This window comes from Hoplias malabaricus, chromosome 14 (assembly GCF_029633855.1).
Source record: "Hoplias malabaricus isolate fHopMal1 chromosome 14, fHopMal1.hap1, whole genome shotgun sequence".
NCBI lineage: Eukaryota > Metazoa > Chordata > Actinopteri > Characiformes > Erythrinidae > Hoplias > Hoplias malabaricus.
The window spans coordinates 41,292,832-41,312,567 of record NC_089813.1 but is presented as its reverse complement, the minus strand read 5'-3'; the positions used below and the strand labels follow the sequence as shown (position 1 = coordinate 41,312,567).

Genomic DNA, 19,736 nt, shown 5'->3' with positions numbered 1-19,736 from the left:
GTTCACGCGCGGGAGAGCATCTCTCTCTCTCGATCTCTCTCACTCTCTACCTGCGCAAGACACACACACACGTGCCTTAAACAAGCTGTGAACTATACACACACTAACACACCTAGACACACACACACACACCTGTTACACTATGGTCGCGGGTTCAGCAGCTTCTCGCGTGCCTCAGTGCGTGATCTACGCGCATCTTCCTCCTCCTCCTCCTCTTCCCCTCAGCATCAACACTCAAAATAAATCCGCCCTCTTCTGCTGTAGACGGACTGCTCCGTCCACCAATCACAGGCGGGGGTGGCGGAGCAGCGGCCCAATCAGGAGCCAGAGAATTCAGCCGAGGTTCATCAGTTACTCCACATCATCAACTTTACTGACGATACTTTAGAAAAGACAACTTCTGCCTGGATCCAAAACGTTGAGTGGGATTATATTTTTAAATAACCCACAATTCATTCATTCATTCATTCATCCACCTCCAGGGTCTGGCATCTACCTGGAACCATTGGACACAAGGCAGGAACACACCTTGAAGCGTGCACATCACACATTCACCCTGTCAATCACACCTGTGGACAGTTTCACACACTCACCCAGTCACTCACTCACTCACACCTGTGGACAATTTCACACACTCACCCAGTCACTCACACACTCACCCAGTCACTCACACACTCACCCAGTCACTCACACATTCACACCTGTGGACACTTTCACACACACACCTGTAGACAGTTTCACACTCACCCAGTCACTCACACTCATCCAGTCACTCACACACTCATCCAGTCACTCACACCTGTGGACACTTTCACACACTCACCCAGTCACTCACACCCCCACACCTGTGGACAGTTTCACACACTCACCCAGTCACTCACACACTCACACCTGTGGACAGTTTCACACACTCACCCAGTCACCCACACATTCACACCTGTGGACAGTTTCACACACTCACCCAGTCACTCACTCACTCACACCTGTGGACAGTTTCACACACTCACCCAGTCACTTACACACTCACACCTGTGGACACTTTCACACACTCACCCAGTCACTCACACACACCTGTAGACAGTCACTCACACTCACCCAGTCACTCACACACTCACCCAGTCACTCACACCTGTGGACACTTTCACACACTCACCCAGTCACTCACACCTGTGGACAATCTCACAAACTCACCCAGTCATCTGTGGACCATTTCACACAGTAAATCCATCTAACAACGTGTGTTTGGAGGAAACTTGAGCACCTGGAGGAAACCCACAGAGACACAGAGAGAACACAGCACACTCCTGAAAGATCAAAGTAACCTGAGTCTTTGGATCCCATCCAGGACCCTGAAACCACGGAGTAGTGAACCCATGGGCAGTGACACACTACGCTGTGCTGCAATGTCATCCTTTAAATAAGCACTAAGTATAATAATAAACTAATTATAATAAGCACAAAATCAAAAGGCAGAAGTTGTTTGTGGGTTGCCATGACATAAGCTTGTGCGTTCTAACCAATGTTCTGTTTCCTGATCCGAAACCCCAGTCCTGGTTTTCTATACACATCCACAAGTAGCTGCACATCACAAACACAAACAATTTTCATCAGTCATGGGATCATATGATACTGTGGTGTCTGCGTCAATGAAGGCACTTTACTTAAAGACTACTCTACCACAGAGAAGGAGCTGAATCTTTACAGCTCACTCCATCACTGCCGGAGCTCGGAGACTTGATGTCGTGATGTGGCAACATCATTCTCGGGCTTCCACTGAGTTCCAGGCTCCCAGCTGCTGTGGGCCTCACTGCTACACCCTGAGAAAAAAAGAGAGGGTAGAGGTACATTCCTGTCACTAAAGAAACAAACAGCGTAGTGTATCTCTAAAGCTACAGACAGCATAGTGTATCTCTAAAGCTACAGACAGCGTAGTGCATCCTTAAAGCTACAGACAGCGTAGTGCATCCTTAAAGCTACAGACAGCGTAGTGCATCCTTAAAGCTACAGACAGCGTAGTGCATCCTTAAAGCTACAGACAGCGTAGTGCATCCTTAAAGCTACAGACAGCGTAGTGCATCTCTAAAGCTACAGACAGCGTAGTGCATCTCTAAAGCTACAGACAGCGTAGTGCATCTCTAAAGCTACAGACAGCGTAGTGCATCTCTAAAGCTACAGACAGCGTAGTGCATCTCTAAAGCTACAGACAGCGTAGTGCATCTCTAAAGCTACAGACAGCGTAGTGCATCTCTAAAGCTACAGACAGCGTAGTGCATCTCTAAAGCTACAGACAGCGTAGTGCATCTCTAAAGCTACAGACAGCGTAGTGCATCTCTAAAGCTACAGACAGCGTAGTGTATCTCTAAAGCTACAGACAGTGTAGTGTATCTCTAAAGCTACAGACAGTGTAGTGTATCTTTAAAGGTACTGCAGTGGTGTTAGAGTCCAGTTGTGTTCTCTAATGGTTCATTACATTCTTTTCTCCAGAAGGAGAGGGGGATCTCTGTAATCTTTAATTATAGAAGAGTGTAAAATAAAAGAACACAGTGTAAGTCCTGGGGGTGAAAACGGGGCGTATGAAAGTTTACAAAATTTTTTAATCTACGATTAAAATAGAATAAGGCACAATGATGCTTTCTAATTACGAGGTACAGAATATGAACCCTTAAATGTACCTCAGTAGTAACGGTTGTTTTGACAGTGAACTGGCAGCTGTCCTTGAGTGTCCGCTAAGTTAGGAGCTCTGGACTGTCACGGCCATCTTCGAGCCACTGCTAGCTGGATCAGTCAGGTCGTTCGGTGCTCGTTCCCCCTCATTCTGCAGGTCGGGATTTCAACGCCGTCAGCCCTGAATGGATACAGTGCCTCTCTGAAAGGTCTCCATCAGTCCAGACGCAGTACACGTCTGACACCAAGACACACAGGCGAGAATCACATGGACAAACAACACACAGTACAAAGCAAGGGTGAACATGAGCCTGTGGTGCTCCCTGGGGGAGCCTTTTCATGACAATCACCACTAAATCTATACTCATCAATGACTGTGTAGTGATAGGTTCATATCTCTTCAAAATTGTTCAAATGAAACAGTTGAACTTTAAAGAAAGTTTTCATTTTATAACCCGTTCTTAAAGTTTACAAAATCCTTTATTTCTATTTGTCTAACTTTAAACTGCAGGTCCAACACGGCCAACCCAAACCCAGATGACGGGAAACAACCCTGAAGAATATGAGCTGGTAAAGCAGCAAAAGACAAACAGAAAATGTAAATCAGTTTTTGCAGAGTGTAAAATGCCGGGGTGGAGGACAACTTCTTTTATTTGTACTTTGCCTTTTATAAAGAATAGCTGCCTTTTGAAATATGGAATATTTCTAGTGGAATCAGCCAATGAAGTGTCCAAAATTATTTGGAATAAAATCCTATTTAGTTTTTTATACAATCAACAAATATATAACGTAAAAGTCTGGTATTCTACAAATAAAATTTACTAACATCACTTCACATCTAATAACTTTCCAGTGTATTATGTTTTTTTCAGATTGAGTCACTGGGTTGATTTCTTGGGACAGTGATATTTCGTAGTTTGGAGGTAGTTTGGGTTGTTTTTAGGCATTTCAATTAATATATAACTTTGTTCTGGCTACAAATGAACATTTTAACACAACTGTGAGCATCTACATGGTAAATATTTATAACACTGCTATTTAATACGTAAATAACAAAAAACAATGCAGCTATGGCATTCAATGCTCACAAACATAGAGCTTTAGAGGAGTGTGATATCCTGTGCTCTGCTGCCCCCAGCGGTCACTCTCATATATATTACAGCCATTTTAAGTGGGCTTACATTTTAAGGAGACTAGAATTAAACTCGACTTAAATAGATAAACCACATTAAATCTCTTGAGCGGTTCGGCTCTTCTGTTAATCTTCTTATTCCTTATAAAGGCCTAATGGAAACATAATGTCATTAATTAATTCTGTTTAAATGCTAATAAAGACATAATTAGAGCTTATTAAAGTCATAAATTAGTAGATAAATCGGAAATACTCCTTCAATTGCCGTCTACGGGTCACTTAATATTCAGATACGATGCTGTTAAAACAGGTGTCTGTCTGAATACTAGTGATGGGAAATTCGGCTCTTTTTGGGGAGCCGGCTCTTTTGACTCGGCTCTTCATTAAGAGCCGGCTCTTTCGGCTCCTAAATGGCTCTTTGTTTTACCACTTATTTCCACTGGTACAGAACAATATTACCTACATTTTACATGACGATATGGACAAAATATTATTGTTCAATAATAAAAATAAATAGTGTTGCAATGGCCAATTGTTTTTATGGCTGTCACTGATTGCACTCACACATTCAATTGAATAAATAACTTTAAATAAAAACTTTAAACTATAAATAACTGGATTTTTATTTAAACACCTTAATAATAATCACTTGTAAACTCTGAAATACAGCCAATGGAACCCAAAAGGTAGGTATTACAAAATAGCTTATTAAATTAAATAATCATCCATTTCTGGGAAATAAACAAATACTCTGCAAAGTGCACAACAGCAGCATTCAACGGTAGTGATTAAAACACCCACAACTGTCAACAAACATTTAACTGATTTAACATCTTCTTCAACTATTTTTTGGAAGGCAGAAGTTTCCAAGTGTCTCAGCTCGGAGGGTTGGAGGGTTGGAGCTTGCTTGTTGTTCTCTGATTGGTTGAATGACAAGCCTTAGAAAAAAAATGGCTCGGTCTTAGACGGGAACCGGCTCTCATCGTTCACTCACAAGAGCCGGCTCTTTGAACCGGTTCGTTCGCGACCGACACATCACTAGAGGACAGTAGATCTCTACTAATTTTACTACTCATTTTATTTTCGAATTAAAACAGATAAACTCTAAAATTTGAAACAAGTTTGTTCCAGACGTCGCTGTCAAAGAAAACATCTCCATTTTTGTGGATTTAAAATATACTACATCATGAAAATATACAATAACCTCGGGATAAGTTATTTTTACATTGGCTTCCATTAAAAATTCTCCTTATAAATGTACAGTGTTTTTCTTTGGACAGCAATGATCTATCAGTCCATCTTTCAAATGCACAGATTCTATTCTGAAAAAAAAAAACAATAATATAATGAGAAATAAAATAATGACTAGACCTTTAAAAAGATTGGCCTGGAAATGTTGACACTGTGCAGTATTACAATTATTTACAAATCTAATATACAATAAAATAACAAAGAAATGAAGGAATAATCATTAATTGCGACCCTGAATGGATAGTTGGGCACTTTTTGCTGTTTGGGGTGTCGCTGTAGTTCAGCTGCGTGGCCGCTGGAGGTCACTGTAGTCAAGGCTTCATTCAGCCAGTGGAATACAGAGTAAAACACCATTACATCCTACGGCAGGACACACTGTGTCTCTAATGATTCTGACACAGAGCCCCATGGAAGCTGAGGAATGTCTGGAGAAAAACTATAACCACCGCCTGTAATGATGGAATAATGAGCCCCCGCCATTTGAATGCAGCCTATGTTCTAATGCATTAGTCAGGATTCGGAATTCATGATACAGAAGAATTACAGTTTTTCAGCATAATTCCTGTCTGAGGAAATACAGAGCCTCGACTTTGATTACATTATGAGATAAAACCAGATGTTTCATGTCTACAACACAAATATACCATTTTATTTACTAGCATAACTATCTGAGCTCGATTTAGAAGCCTTAGTTATAGAGCACGTCATAGGACATCAGTCTGAATGAGTTTAGGCGATTAATTATACACGGACATTTCAGGGATAGTTTTTTTTTCAACAATAGTGTAAAAAACTGCTGAAGAAACAATGTTTAGTTTTAGGGTATGGGCCCTTTAATAACGGCTAACGCAGCTGTGGTCCAGTAGGTGTCGCCATAAGCTTGTAGTTGTGAATCCTCGGAGACGAAGCAGAAGAATGTGAAGAAACGACGTCACAGCAGCAAATAAAAACTTATCTGATCGACCGCCCAGTTCCTCCCTGTCCGTCTCTGTCTCAGTCCAGTGTTTTCTGTCTCTCAGTCCGTTTAATTCTGATTGTCTTCATCTGTCTGACAGTGAGTTTCTCTCCTTTTCTTTGAGTCTTTTGTCTGAGAGTAAAGACTGGGAGAGAGTTTCTCTCTCTGTCTCTCAGTCTTTATCTGACTTTCTGGGTCTCTGTCTTTCTCACACTCTCAATGTTTGTGTCTGTCTCTCTGTCTTTAGGTGTCTGTCTGACATTCTGCTTCTCTCTGTCTGTCTGACAGTCTGTCTCTCTGTCTTTAGGTGTCTATCTGACAGTCTGATTCTCTCTGTCTGTCTTTAGGTGTCTGTCTGACAGTCTGATTCTCTCTGTCTGTCTCTCAGGCTGTATGTGTCTATCTGACATTCTGCTTCTCTCTGTCTGTCTTTAGGTGTCTATCTGACAGTCTGATTCTCTCTGTCTGTCTTTAGGTGTCTGTCTGACAGTCTGATTCTCTCTGTCTGTCTTTAGGTGTCTGTCTGACAGTCTGATTCTCTCTGTCTGTCTGACAGTCTGATTCTCTCTGTCTGTCTTTAGGTGTCTATCTGACAGTCTGATTCTCTCTGTCTCTCAGGCTGTATGTGTCTATCTGACATTCTGCTTCTCTCTGTCTGTCTTTAGGTGTCTATCTGACAGTCTGATTCTCTCTGTCTGTCTGACAGTCTGTCTCTCTGTCTTTAGGTGTCTATCTGACAGTCTGATTCTCTCTGTCTGTCTCTCAGGCTGTATGTGTCTATCTGACATTCTGCTTCTCTCTGTCTGTCTTTAGGTGTCTGTCTGACAGTCTGATTCTCTCTGTCTGTCTCTCTGTCTTTAGGTGTCTATCTGACAGTCTGATTCTCTCTGTCTCTCAGGCTGTATGTGTCTATCTGACATTCTGCTTCTCTCTGTCTGTCTTTAGGTGTCTATCTGACAGTCTGATTCTCTCTGTCTGTCTGACAGTCTGTCTCTCTGTCTTTAGGTGTCTATCTGACAGTCTGATTCTCTCTGTCTGTCTCTCAGGCTGTATGTGTCTATCTGACATTCTGCTTCTCTCTGTCTGTCTTTAGGTGTCTGTCTGACAGTCTGATTCTCTCTGTCTGTCTTTAGGTGTCTATCTGACAGTCTGATTCTCTCTGTCTCTCAGGCTGTATGTGTCTATCTGACATTCTGCTTCTCTCTGTCTGTCTTTAGGTGTCTATCTGACAGTCTGATTCTCTCTGTCTGTCTGACAGTCTGATTCTCTCTGTCTTTAGGTGTCTATCTGACAGTCTGATTCTCTCTGTCTGTCTCTCAGGCTGTATGTGTCTATCTGACAGTCTGATTCTCTCTGTCTGTCTCTCAGGCTGTATGTGTCTATCTGACAGTCTGATTCTCTCTGTCTGTCTCTCAGGCTGTATGTGTCTATCTGACAGTCTGATTCTCTCTGTCTGTCTCTCAGGCTGTATGTGTCTATCTGACAGTCTGATTCTCTCTGTCTGTCTCTCAGGCTGTATGTGTCTGTCTGACAGTCTGATTCTCTCTGTCTGTCTGACAGTCTGATTCTCTCTGTCTTTAGGTGTCTATCTGACAGTCTGATTCTCTCTGTCTGTCTCTCAGGCTGTATGTGTCTATCTGACAGTCTGATTCTCTCTGTCTGTCTCTCAGGCTGTATGTGTCTATCTGACAGTCTGATTCTCTCTGTCTGTCTCTCAGGCTGTATGTGTCTATCTGACATTCTGCTTCTCTCTGTCTGTCTTTAGGTGTCTGTCTGACAGTCTGATTCTCTCTGTCTGTCTTTAGGTGTCTATCTGACAGTCTGATTCTCTCTGTCTCTCAGGCTGTATGTGTCTATCTGACATTCTGCTTCTCTCTGTCTGTCTTTAGGTGTCTATCTGACAGTCTGATTCTCTCTGTCTGTCTGACAGTCTGATTCTCTCTGTCTTTAGGTGTCTATCTGACAGTCTGATTCTCTCTGTCTGTCTCTCAGGCTGTATGTGTCTATCTGACAGTCTGATTCTCTCTGTCTGTCTCTCAGGCTGTATGTGTCTATCTGACAGTCTGATTCTCTCTGTCTGTCTCTCAGGCTGTATGTGTCTATCTGACAGTCTGATTCTCTCTGTCTGTCTCTCAGGCTGTATGTGTCTGTCTGACAGTCTGATTCTCTCTGTCTTTAGGTGTCTATCTGACAGTCTGATTCTCTCTGTCTTTAGGTATCTATCTGACAGTCTGATTCTCTCTGTCTGTCTCTCTGTCTTTAGGTGTCTATCTGACAGTCTGATTCTCTCTGTCTGTCTCTCTGTCTTTAGGTATCTATCTGACAGTCTGATTCTCTCTGTCTGTCTATCTGTCTTTAGGTGTCTATCTGACAGTCTGATTCTCTCTGTCTGTCTCTCTGTCTTTAGGTGTCTATCTGACAGTCTGATTCTCTCTGTCTTTATGTGTCTGACAGTCTGATTCTCTCTGTCTTTAGGTGTCTATCTGACAGGCTGATTCTCTCTGTGTCTGTCTGCAGGGATGGTATCGGTGAGGTTTGCTCTCCTGAGGCTGAGGGTGTATGGGCGCAGTGTGTTGATGCTCCTGCTGATGTGGGGTCAGTTCTGCTTCATGAAGCTGCTGGCTGCTGTGAGTCCGGCTCTGAGTCGCAGGTTAATGCTGCGTTTGGGCGAGCGGAGCACCATGACCTACAACCCGCGGTTCCGTTACGAGGACTGGGCTCCAACGTTTGGCTCAGCCCGGTTTCTCCAGGCGATCGTGAGGGGCTGTTGGAACTCGTTTGGAGACTCTGCGTTTGAGGGACATCCAGCTCCGGACTCGCCTATAGTCACCCTGCAGGGGGAGAGGACCAGCGTCCATAGCTTTATCAAAGGTAAATAACAGCCGCACTCGGCTACAGTTATTCCCTCTGTACTGCACTGCACAATCACAAAGGTATGGCTTATGACACATCGGTTGTGATCAGTAAATCCCTACCCTCTTCCAAAAGTTACATTGTGCAGTTTCTGCTGTGCTGAGTTTGGAGTAACAATGGCAGCGGCTCTAAGCTCCTTGGTGAAGGTCAGTGAAGCATCACGGTGATTTTGAAGTATACATTTTAAGGTAAAAATATTACCTACTGTTACTTTAAGGCACACGTCTGGGCTGTGTACCTGGTGTTGCTTTTTACCAACTGGAAATTCTTTCACTGCACAAACCAATGAAGGTCTGCTGCTGTTTTCAGTGCACTCTTATTTTGCTGCTCGTTAAGTGTTGCATCCTGTGACTTCACATCCTGTTTCGGGTTCATGGTTTCGGGTAGGTGCCATTGGTTCGTATTGAGTTCTTATTTGAAGGGAAGCACACTACTATTCTTTTAGAAACACCTTCTTGTGTGGGTTGGCACCACTGGTTTGCTATGTACCAGAGTTTAAATGAAAGCGTTCACACTTACTTTAACACACCACACTAAGAGGGCAATGATACAAGGGTTCGTTTGAATCAAACTGAAGCTGACAATAATAAACACACCTGTAGAATCTTGATGTGAAAATGGCTTGTAACTCGAAAAACATACTCGCTCGTGTTTAAGAACTTCTCCACAGGTGGGGTGCCATTTACTGCCTCAGATCAAACATCTACACACTCCCTTATCACTCACATCCATAAACACCCCGGCCTTATCTCCACAGGAAATCGTCCACTCGTCCTGAGCTTTGGAAGCTGTACCTGACCCCCGTTCCTGTTTAAACTTGACGAGTTCAAGCAGCTCGTCAGGGACTTCGGGGGTGTGGCTGATTTCCTCATCATCTACATCGCTGAAGCCCATGCAACAGGTAAACACACACACACAGAGAGAGAGAGATATCTATTGATTGGTTTATTACGGGTTCAGCTCAGTGGTCACCTGACTACCACAGTGTTTCTCAGTCCTGGTCCTCGTGGGTCCCTTACCTGCACGTTTTAGAGATTACTCTGCTCCAAACACACCTGACCCAACTAATGAGATAATTAACAACTCCTTCCCAAGCTTAAGTAGCTGTGATGGAGTGAAGAGAAAACTGCTACATGCAGAGCAGAGGCCCACTAGGACAGGCCTGAGAACCATGGGGCTACAGTCTGTAATTGTAAAACTTCAGTGCCCTTGTATGATCAGAGGAAATTATAAAATGGACAGTGAGTTAGAAACAAGGATGACACTGTCATGTTTTGGCTGATCTATGTAAACTGTATCAAATTTAGACGCCAATTAGAGGCTATACAGACTGATCAAAACCCCGCAGCCCTGTTCAGAACGCCCGCTTTCAGCACCTGTTCCTTTAAATGATAATGAGCCGCTCGCTGTTCACCCCGACCCCGAGCGCACAGCAGTGAGGAGCGAGGAGCAGAAGCTCTGGTTTTTAGCCGTTTTCACTCTGTTCTCTTTCTTCTCCGTTTTTACTCAGTGCTCTTATTTCTCCGCTCGTTGTGTCTGTTTTGCTGAGTTTAACCTCATCTTTGCGCTCTCACATAAACACGGGTCCAGCACTGTGATTGGACAGACTCAGACGAGGGGGCGGGGCCATTCTAAAGTCTCTGAACTTGACGTCAGAAGCGGAGCAGAATCAGAGCGGCTCGTTTTATCCCACATTTTCGGATTTAGGCTGCACACAGAACACTGACAGGGGGTGTCTTGTTTCACAGTGTGTGGGTTGGTGGGCTACAGATCCCAACATTAATGTGCTAATGCACTGAAAACGTATATGTTTTTATAATATGTTTATTTTAAGGGCGCCATGGTGGTGCAGCAGGTGGTGTCTCTGTCACAGCTCCAGCGACCTGGAGGTTGTGGGTTCGATTCCGGCTCCGGGTGACTGTCTGTGAGGAGTGTGGTGTGTTCTCTCTGTGTCTGCGTGGGTAGGTGGATTGGCGACTCAAAAGTGTGTATGTGTGTCTGTGTTGCGCTGTGAAGGACTGGCGCCCCCTCCAGGGTGTATTCCCACCTTGCGGCCAATGATTCCAGGTAGGCTCTGGACCCACCGCGACCCTGAACTGGATAAGGGTTACAGACAATGAATGAATGAATGTTTATTTTAAATGGTAAAAAGGCAGAGTAAATGCATTTATCTGAGGGTAGTTATAGCTTTGTATATTTTAGCACATTTTGGCCTAATATTCCAGTTATCTTTCAATAGACGGCTGGGCCTATGGCAACAATGTGGACATTAAGCAGCACAGGAGCCTGGAGGAGCGACTGACCGCAGCTCAGATCCTGGTTAAAGAAAATCCACTGTGTCCAGTGGTGGTGGACGAGATGAGTGACATCACAGCGAGCAGTTACGGAGCACTGCCTGAGCGCCTCTACGTCCTTCAGGGAGGAAAAGTCATCTATAAGGTACGCGATTCTCAGACGTAGGCTTAGACCTGTCCAGACACTGATAGATTCATCATTAAACTGTGGCTTGGCCTTCGTCCTATTCCTGAGTTAATACTTAAAAGAAGGGTGAAAGTCCTGGAACTTTGCCCTTGAGTACTTTGTACTTTACATAAACACCTTCACTGAGCCCAACTCAGAATAAACACAGACTACGGCACTGACTACAGTATCTTTCTGTCTCTGTAACAGTGTGTAGTTTAAGATGACTTCATTCTGCTATCGTTGCTTTAAAGCAGAGATTCTTTTATGGTTTTAACTCTGAGATATAGACACACTGCTGTATCTCAGTAAGATTTTCTCTCACCTTTACATTTATGTATCTGCTTCTCTGCGTCCCTGTCTGTCTGTTTATCTGTCTCTCCTTTAGTCCGTTTATCTAACTGAGAAGTCCTCTTGTGGACGTAGCCTTTGTGTCTGGAGAAGCGTGACAGAGAAAGTGGGTCAGATCCAGTTGCAGCAGGCTGTGTTTTATTGTGGGTTTGTTGACAGTGAGAGCTCAAACATTAAACAAAGCTGGGTCTCAAATCCACTTCTTCTGTAGCGGGCGCTTTAGTGCAACTGGGCAATTCACAGTGGGAAGTCCAGAAGGATGTGGTTAATGCCCAGATGTTAATACCCAGATGAAGTAGGTCACACAGTGTTTATAGTGTTGGAGGATAAAGAAGCTGAAGTCTTAGTGTCTCAAGCCTGACACAAAGTTTTAAATTTGTTGCTGCACTGAGGAAATTCAGGGGCAATTGAGCAATGTGACGAACTGCCAATCATTTGTAGATTCTGTTCAGGTCTGAATTTCCAGGCACTAGATCCTGAAAATGTTCCTCTTCTGAAACGTTACGTCAGGTGTGTTCGTGTAAAGGGGGTTAACATTCACCACAGTCTGTTACATTTAGAACTAAACATATATACACTGTATGGACAAAAGGTACTGGGGCATAATAATTGAATTCACATATTTCTTTCAGTCCCATTGCCAGAAGTGTATAAAACCAAGCACCTGTTTGTCTGGTTTAACAACCCTTTGTGAAAAAAGGCGTCATTCCAAAGAACTCACAGAATTAAAGCATTTTACTCATTGCAACAAGTCAATTTGTGAAATATTTTCCCTTTTTGATATTCCAAAAACAACTGGAACCACAGCAACTCGGCTACAAAGTGGCAGTCCATAAAATTTGCTAAATGGGGTCCCCACAGCGCATAAGCCTGCTCTAGTTCTAGACCTGTTACAGCTACAAAAGAGGAAACCAACTCTACAGTGTGGGCCATTTATACCGATACACCTTAATAAAATGGGAATGGTTGGTGATATTAACTTCCTGTTTGTGGCACATTAGTATATGGGAGGGGGGGAGCTTTTCAAGATGGGTGGTGACAATGGTGGCCATTTTGAAGTCAGCCATTTTGGATCCAACTTTTGTTTTTTCAATGGGAAGAGGGTCATGTGACACATCAAACGTACTGGGAATTTCACAAGAAAAAAATTGGTTTTTAATTAACTTTACAAGTCTCTGAGCACTTATAAAATGTGTTCAAAGTGCTGCCCATTGTGTTGATTGTCAATGCAACTCTCTTCTCCCACTCTTCACACACTGATAGCAACACCGCAGGAGAAATGCTAGCACAGGCTTCCAGTTACCGTAGTTTCAGGTGCTGACCCTCTTCCTATTGAAAAAACAAAAGTTGGATCCAAAATGGCCGCCATGGTCACCACCCATCTTGAAAAGTTTCTCCCCCTCCCATATACTAATGTGCCACAAACATTCCCATTTTATTAAGGTATCTATGTAAATGGCCCACCCTGTAGATTAATGCCTCTGTATTTAGAATGGATGTCATTAAAACTCCCGTAGTTTTCCTGTAGGTGTAATCCTTTTGTCCATATAGTATACCAACTCACTTGTAAGTGGAGCCGGACATGTTCTGGAGCGGAGTAACTGCGTTCTCGGTCGTGACAGGGCTCTGTGGACCCAGAACTAACCCTTCAACTTGATCTCACTTGGTCTTGTGGCTTAAAATTAATCAAATCTTCACAGCAATGTTCCAATCTCTAAAGTAAAGCCCTAACACAAATGTAAGAATCAAATGCACGCTGCCTGAATTTGGGCATGTCTCTGTCTTCTCAGATTCTGTTCATTTTTCTCTGTGTCCAGGGAGGACAGGGTCCATGGGGCTACAGTCCAGAGGAAGTTAGGAAGGTGCTGCAGAAGTCGAACTAAAGCATCGATGATGAGAGGGAAACCGTACCTTTGATAACCCTTGATAACTCGATTGTCCGATCTCCAACTATCGTGTGTGTAAAGAGGAGTCTGCCCTCCATATCCACAGTGGGGTTGGTTCCAGTACCAAAACTAGCTGGTACCAAAATCTGTGGGTGCTCAAGTCCATTTTATAAAATGTTGTACAGGGGGTCCTCGATTTACGACGTTGATCCGTTCCTACGTCGTGTCGTAAACCGATTTTCGGTGTAAGTCGGAACATACGTACATACTGTACGTAAATAACATACTGTAAGCACTTATTTTATCCTAACCTAAGTTCACGTTACGACGTTTACGACGCAAAACCATTGAAGTTGAAACAAGGTTTATACAGTGAATAGGAGATGTGTCGTAACCACGAAACATCGTAACTCGGGACAGACGTAATCCGAGGACCTCCTGTATAGACACGGTGTGTATGTATAACCTCGGCACATCCTCTGTACACTTTAAAGGAACACTAGGTAAGATTTGATATTTTCGCTCCTAGGATTCCCCTTACAGTTGCCGAGTGTAATTTACTTTTACAGCACTGTCCTGAAATCAGCCCTCTTCCGCATGTTACATAGTGAAGTTTCTGCGGTGCTGAGCCTAAAGCATCACCATGATTTTGAAGCTGTAAATTTAAGTTAAAGTACTACCTAGTGTTCCTTTAACACATCCCTAAAGCACTGATCACCCAAAGTACAATGGAAATGCTGTAAAAGCACGGATGTAATGTCTAGAGAATAACGATCAGAACAGGTCTGTACATGTTCAGGACACTTCTAATGAAGGAACGAAGAAAACGAACAGTGCTCTAACGGCGAGTGCTGGAGGGAGACTGGGGATGTGTGAAATGGCAGGAAGGTGCGCTGAGCATCACGTCATGGGGCGGCTGCAGTAACTTTCAGCGCACTGCACTTTCTACACTTTAGTTTTTCCCCAAGGATTTCCAACATTCGGTTGATTGAATCTGAGGATGCGGAAGCTGTGGATACGGAGGGTCGACTGTGTATTTGAACAACTGTATGTCATGTATCATATCGCTGTTGTCTCGCATAATTCTGATAGAGAACATGCTGCGAAGTCTTCAGTCATTTTGTAGATGTGTTTGTTGGTGATGATTGCAGATGAAACCGTCGGGCCTCTGTAGTCTGATGTGAAAAACACAAATACAGAATTATTCCAGGACACTCAGCATCATTCTCTGATCAGAACCCCAACCTCATCCCCGATACCCAGCCTTTATCACCTTCCTGGAGGAGCTGAGGGTGCTGTTCCTGTGAACAGAAGTGGGAAATAAGACCCTGTTTTATCAGAATCAGCTCATTGTGGATAGGGTTAGTGTTTTTAAAGAGCACTAACCAACTGCATGTTTTATTACAGAGAGGCTGTGATCAGACGCGTTGATTCGAATTGTAAACAACTGCGGCTTGTGTAATACACAAAGAGAATGTCTCAGTTTGACAGGGGTTTTATGGTGTATTATTAACTGGCTACAAAATTAAATAAAATATAAACCAGACATGACTATCCTAAACTCAGTGAAGATACATTTCCCAACAGACTCTAATTTTGACTCTTTATTTAAAAAAAAACATTATTAAATCAGAAAATAAAATGTTTTATGATAGAATCTTTTTTCATCTGCACTCCCCCTTTTCACTCGAGTGGTGAGGTAAGGTTTGTTCCTACAGGACAGTCCTGATCATGTCTGCAGGTGTTAATATTAAATCTGTACACCCCGTGTCCATGGTTTAAGATCACAGGCTGCAGTCCGTTCGTGGTCATCTATTTTCTTATTAACGAAGGTGCATTGATCCAAGCTTTACTTTTTTTATAAATCAGATTTTGAACCGTGTGCCTTTAAATCTTCACTGCATTTTTCTGTCCTGTGCTAACGCAATAAACCCGGCAGTAAACTCTCTGTTCAATAAAGACTCAGCTCTCTTCGGTACATGAAGTTCACAGTGGAAACTGCTGGCTGTGAAGCTGATGTTTTGTGGGTAGTTTAGGTCTGAGATCAGAGCAGAGCAGCTGTGGCACACGTGTGTACGTCTCACTCTCAATAAAGTGTTCAGTTTATGGTGAGATTTGTGTGTTGTGATCTTGTTGGTACCGGGGGGGGGGGGGTACATGGGTTAACTTTTATCAAAGGCAAGGAGCAGGGGTGGGCAGTGTTTTTTGCTGCATGTTATATGCACATATACAAATACAAAATTATTTAAGTGTTTACATGAAGTGTTTAACTTACTATCATTTAAAAACACTTTGTTCACTGTATGTCCACCTTATTGTGTAGATCTAGTGCCCACCAACCAGTCCTTCACAAAGTGACACACACTCACACCTACAGAGACTTCTGAGTCGCCAATCCACCTACCAATGTGTGTTTTTGGACTGTTGGAGGAAACCCACGCAGACACAGGGAGAACACACCACACTCCTCACAGACAGTCACCCGGAGGAAACCCACACAGACACAGAGAGAACACACCACACTCCTCACAGACAGTCACCCGGAGGAAACCCACACAGACACAGAGAGAACACACCACACTCCTCACAGACAGTCACCCGGAGGAAACCCACACAGACACAGGGAGAACACACCACACTCCTCACAGTCACCCGGAGGAAACCCACACAGACACAGGGAGAACACACCACACTCCTCACAGACAGTCACCCGGAGGAAACCCACACAGACACAGAGAGAACACACCACACTCCTCCCGGACAGTCACCCGTAGGAATCCCACACAGACACAGGGAGAACACACAACACTCCTCACAAACAGTCACCCGGAGGAAACCCACGCAGACACAGAGAGAACACACCACACTCCTCACAGTCACCCGTAGGAAACCCACGCAGACACAGGGAGAACACACAACACTCCTCACACACAGTCACCTGGAGGAAACCCACGCAGACACAGGGAGAACACACCACACTCCTCACAGACAGTCACCCGGAGGAAACCCACGTAGACACAGGGAGAACACACCACACTCCTCACAGACAGTCACCCGGAGGAAACCCACGTAGACACAGGGAGAACACACCACACTCCTCACAGACAGTCACCCGGAGGAAACCCACGCAGACACAGGGAGAACACACAACACTCCTCACAGACAGTCACCCGGAGGAAACCCACGTAGACACAGGGAGAACACACCACACTCCTCACAGACAGTCACCCGGAGGAAACCCACGCAGACACAGAGAGAACACACCACACTCCTCACAGACAGTCACCCGGAGGAAATCCACACAGACACAGGGAGAACACACCACACTCCTCACAGACAGTCACCCGGAGGAAATCCACACAGACACAGGGAGAACACACCACACTCCTCACAGACAGTCACCCGGAGCGGGACTCAAACCCACAACCTCCAGGACCCTGGAGCTGTGACAGAGACACTACCTGCTGCAACACCATGCCGCCCATAAAGGGCTTAATTCAGGGTTTTCAAAGCAATTTGATCCTTCATCTTGTGAGTTCTACTTTAATACAAAAATAACAATCACTTTCATTTATACGGTTAGATACTTTAAATGTTAAAAAATGACAGAGTGCTCCTTTAACAGAGGAGAGGACCATCTGAGGGGATGTTCTTATAACACTCAAGCAATCTCAAAGACTTGCTCTAATAAAGATTTAAAAGGCTTGTGCTGTGCCAGACCGGACCACCCTTAATCTCTGTGGAGTCTGTGGATCTGATTGTGAGGCAGGTGTGAACATGTTGGAGAGTGGGGGAGGCAAGTGAACATCACTCAGTTCATTTCTAAGAGCTCAACGTTGTGGAAGTGTTAACAACCTTGTGTGTGAGTTCAGAGAGAGGTGATCTAAACCCTAACGGACTCTGCTTCACAGGTAAGACTTTCATTCCACTGAAATCAACAGCAGTGTTGTGGTGGGGGGACGGGGGTGGGTGCCTGTTACTTGGCGATGCTCCATCCCAGATGCATCTGAGCCCAGAGAAGTTGAAGGCACTTCTCAACACACACAGTCTTTAGTTTCCTTTAGACACAGTTTTAAACTGAGCCCCTGTGATTATACTGACTATAAATGAAGTAGGGTTCTTGGTGCAATGCTGTCTGAGGGCTTGAAGGTTGTGGTTATTCCCTTTAGGATTGGAGCTTTACATTTTACTCACTAAAATACCTCCAGTCTCCCTGAATATTTACATTATCGGGCTGTGACTGTGAAATAGCTCAATCAATTCCTGACTTTCTTCAAGGAACGGTGTTTTTAAATAATTCTCACTCATTTGTCAGAAAACCCCAGCCCTGAAATGGATGAAGTGGAAAAGAAGATGACTTTAGCAAAGTGGCACTCTCTGCAGTCAATTACAGGCCAAAGAATATTAGTTAACAACCTCTTTCTTTTTTATCTGCATGTTCAAATTTGTGTTAAAGTGGTTTTTATAGCACACAGTTCACACATTTTCCCTTGAAAACAGACTTTTCTCAGTACATCAGAAACAAAATGTGATTTATAGTGTGCTAAAGAGCATCTACATAAGTCTCACAGAGAGTACAGTTAGCCTCACTCCTCTCAAATTCTCTGCAGGCATTTCTCAACTGATGTACCTGATCTGGGCAGTTTGCATTCTCCTCCAGCCCCTTAAGCTGTTCAATGGTGTTGGGTTAGCAGCAGTTCGAAAAGAACCAGTGGATTGGCTCCCGGGCCTGAGAGGAACCACAGGAGTCCTGGGGGCACCATGTCCAGTCAGGGAGGTTCACTGACAGATGAAACCAGAGGGGAAAAAATACAGCAAAAACTTAGGAATAAATAAATACATTTAAAAAAAATATAATAATAATTATAAATAAAAAGAACCCAGAAACTAGCTTTTAATTCCAATTTTACTTTCTGTATCCTATAAGAGAAATTCACTCTTCAAATATGTAATGAACCTGAATTAAGTGAGCTCTTATAGATATGTCATCTATATAGTGCCTTTCTAGCACCGAAGGTCGCTTAAAAAAAAAAGAATACGTGTTTGATGTGAAGCCCTTAATAGCACCCCATTGGGGAACAGTCCAAAAAAGTTAGTGAGAATGTAAGAAATCTCGCCCTTCGTGGTGCAGTTCCAAACCATCACTAGATGAGTGAGTGAGTGAATGAGTCAGTGAGTGAGTGAGTGAGTTAGTGAGTGAGTGAGTGAGTCAGTGAGTGAATGAGTCAGTGAGTGAGTGAATGAGTGAGTGAGGCAGTGAGTGAGTCAGTGAGTGAGTCAGTGAGTGAGACAGTGAGTGAGTCAGTGAGTGAGTGAGTGAGACAGAGAGTGAGTCAGTGAGTGAGTGAGTCAGTCAGTGAGTGAGTCAGTGAGTGAATGAGTGAGTCAGTGAGTGAATGAGTGAGTCAGTGAGTGAATGAGTGAGTCAGTGAGTGAGTGAGTCAGTGAGTGAGTGAGTCAGTGAGTGAGTCAGTGAGTGAGTGAGTCAGTGAGTGAGTGAGTGAGTTAGTGAGTCAGTGAGTGAGTGAGTCAGTGAGTGAGTCAGTGAGTGAGTGAGTGAGTGAGTCAGTGAGTGAGTCAGTGAGTGAGTCAACAAAAATCTACAGTCTACAAAATATGGCTGATACACATAATAACTTGTCTCTGGCTTTTACATGAACATTTCAGGCTCTAAAGAAATCCACCCACAATCCATCTGTGAGCTGTACACAATGTACACAGACTTCCTCAGCTCCGGCCTTGACCAGTTTAGCATTCTCTCCTTCTGAATCAAACCTCTCAGACACTAAACCTCAGGACTGTGACTCTTTCTCAAAGGGTTTGTTTCTCCCAAACACTGCAGTTGGACAAACACATCACTAACACGGCAGAAGACGAGAGTCATGGAGGAGAGAAGCAGCAGGTCGTCCCTAAAGAGCTCAGAGACAGAAGGAGGAGCAGGGGCCAAAGAGAATATGTGTAAAAAGGTGAATTTAATCTGAGCTGCGGTTCAAGATATTTATATAAACATCCTGTACATTCCATAATGAATCATTAAATGCCGTTTCACGAGGATTATAAGAACATAAACACCCCTCCCCTAACTGGTTCATGCAACTCTGTATTCAAATTTATTTTGACTGAG

The 19,736-nt window shown here is 43.8% G+C and overlaps 1 protein-coding gene across 2 annotated transcripts; it reads left to right on the top strand.

Annotated features, from left to right (window-relative positions):
- The first annotated feature begins 5,965 nt into the window (after window positions 1–5,965).
- Window positions 5,966–15,718, top strand: dio1 (iodothyronine deiodinase 1). Of its 2 annotated transcripts, none has more exons than XM_066644504.1 (5): window positions 5,966–6,101; window positions 8,478–8,873; window positions 9,673–9,816; window positions 11,155–11,354; window positions 13,544–15,718. In XM_066644504.1, exons 2-5 carry the CDS (start codon window positions 8,522–8,524, stop codon window positions 13,607–13,609), a joined length of 762 nt encoding a protein of 253 aa, XP_066500601.1. In that variant the 5' UTR covers window positions 5,966–6,101; window positions 8,478–8,521; the 3' UTR covers window positions 13,610–15,718. The 2 variants fall into 2 exon arrangements, with proteins under 2 accessions (XP_066500601.1, XP_066500600.1); XM_066644503.1 differs by having other exon boundaries at window positions 5,992–6,101; window positions 8,520–8,873.
- Window positions 15,719–19,736: the final 4,018 nt, after the last annotated feature.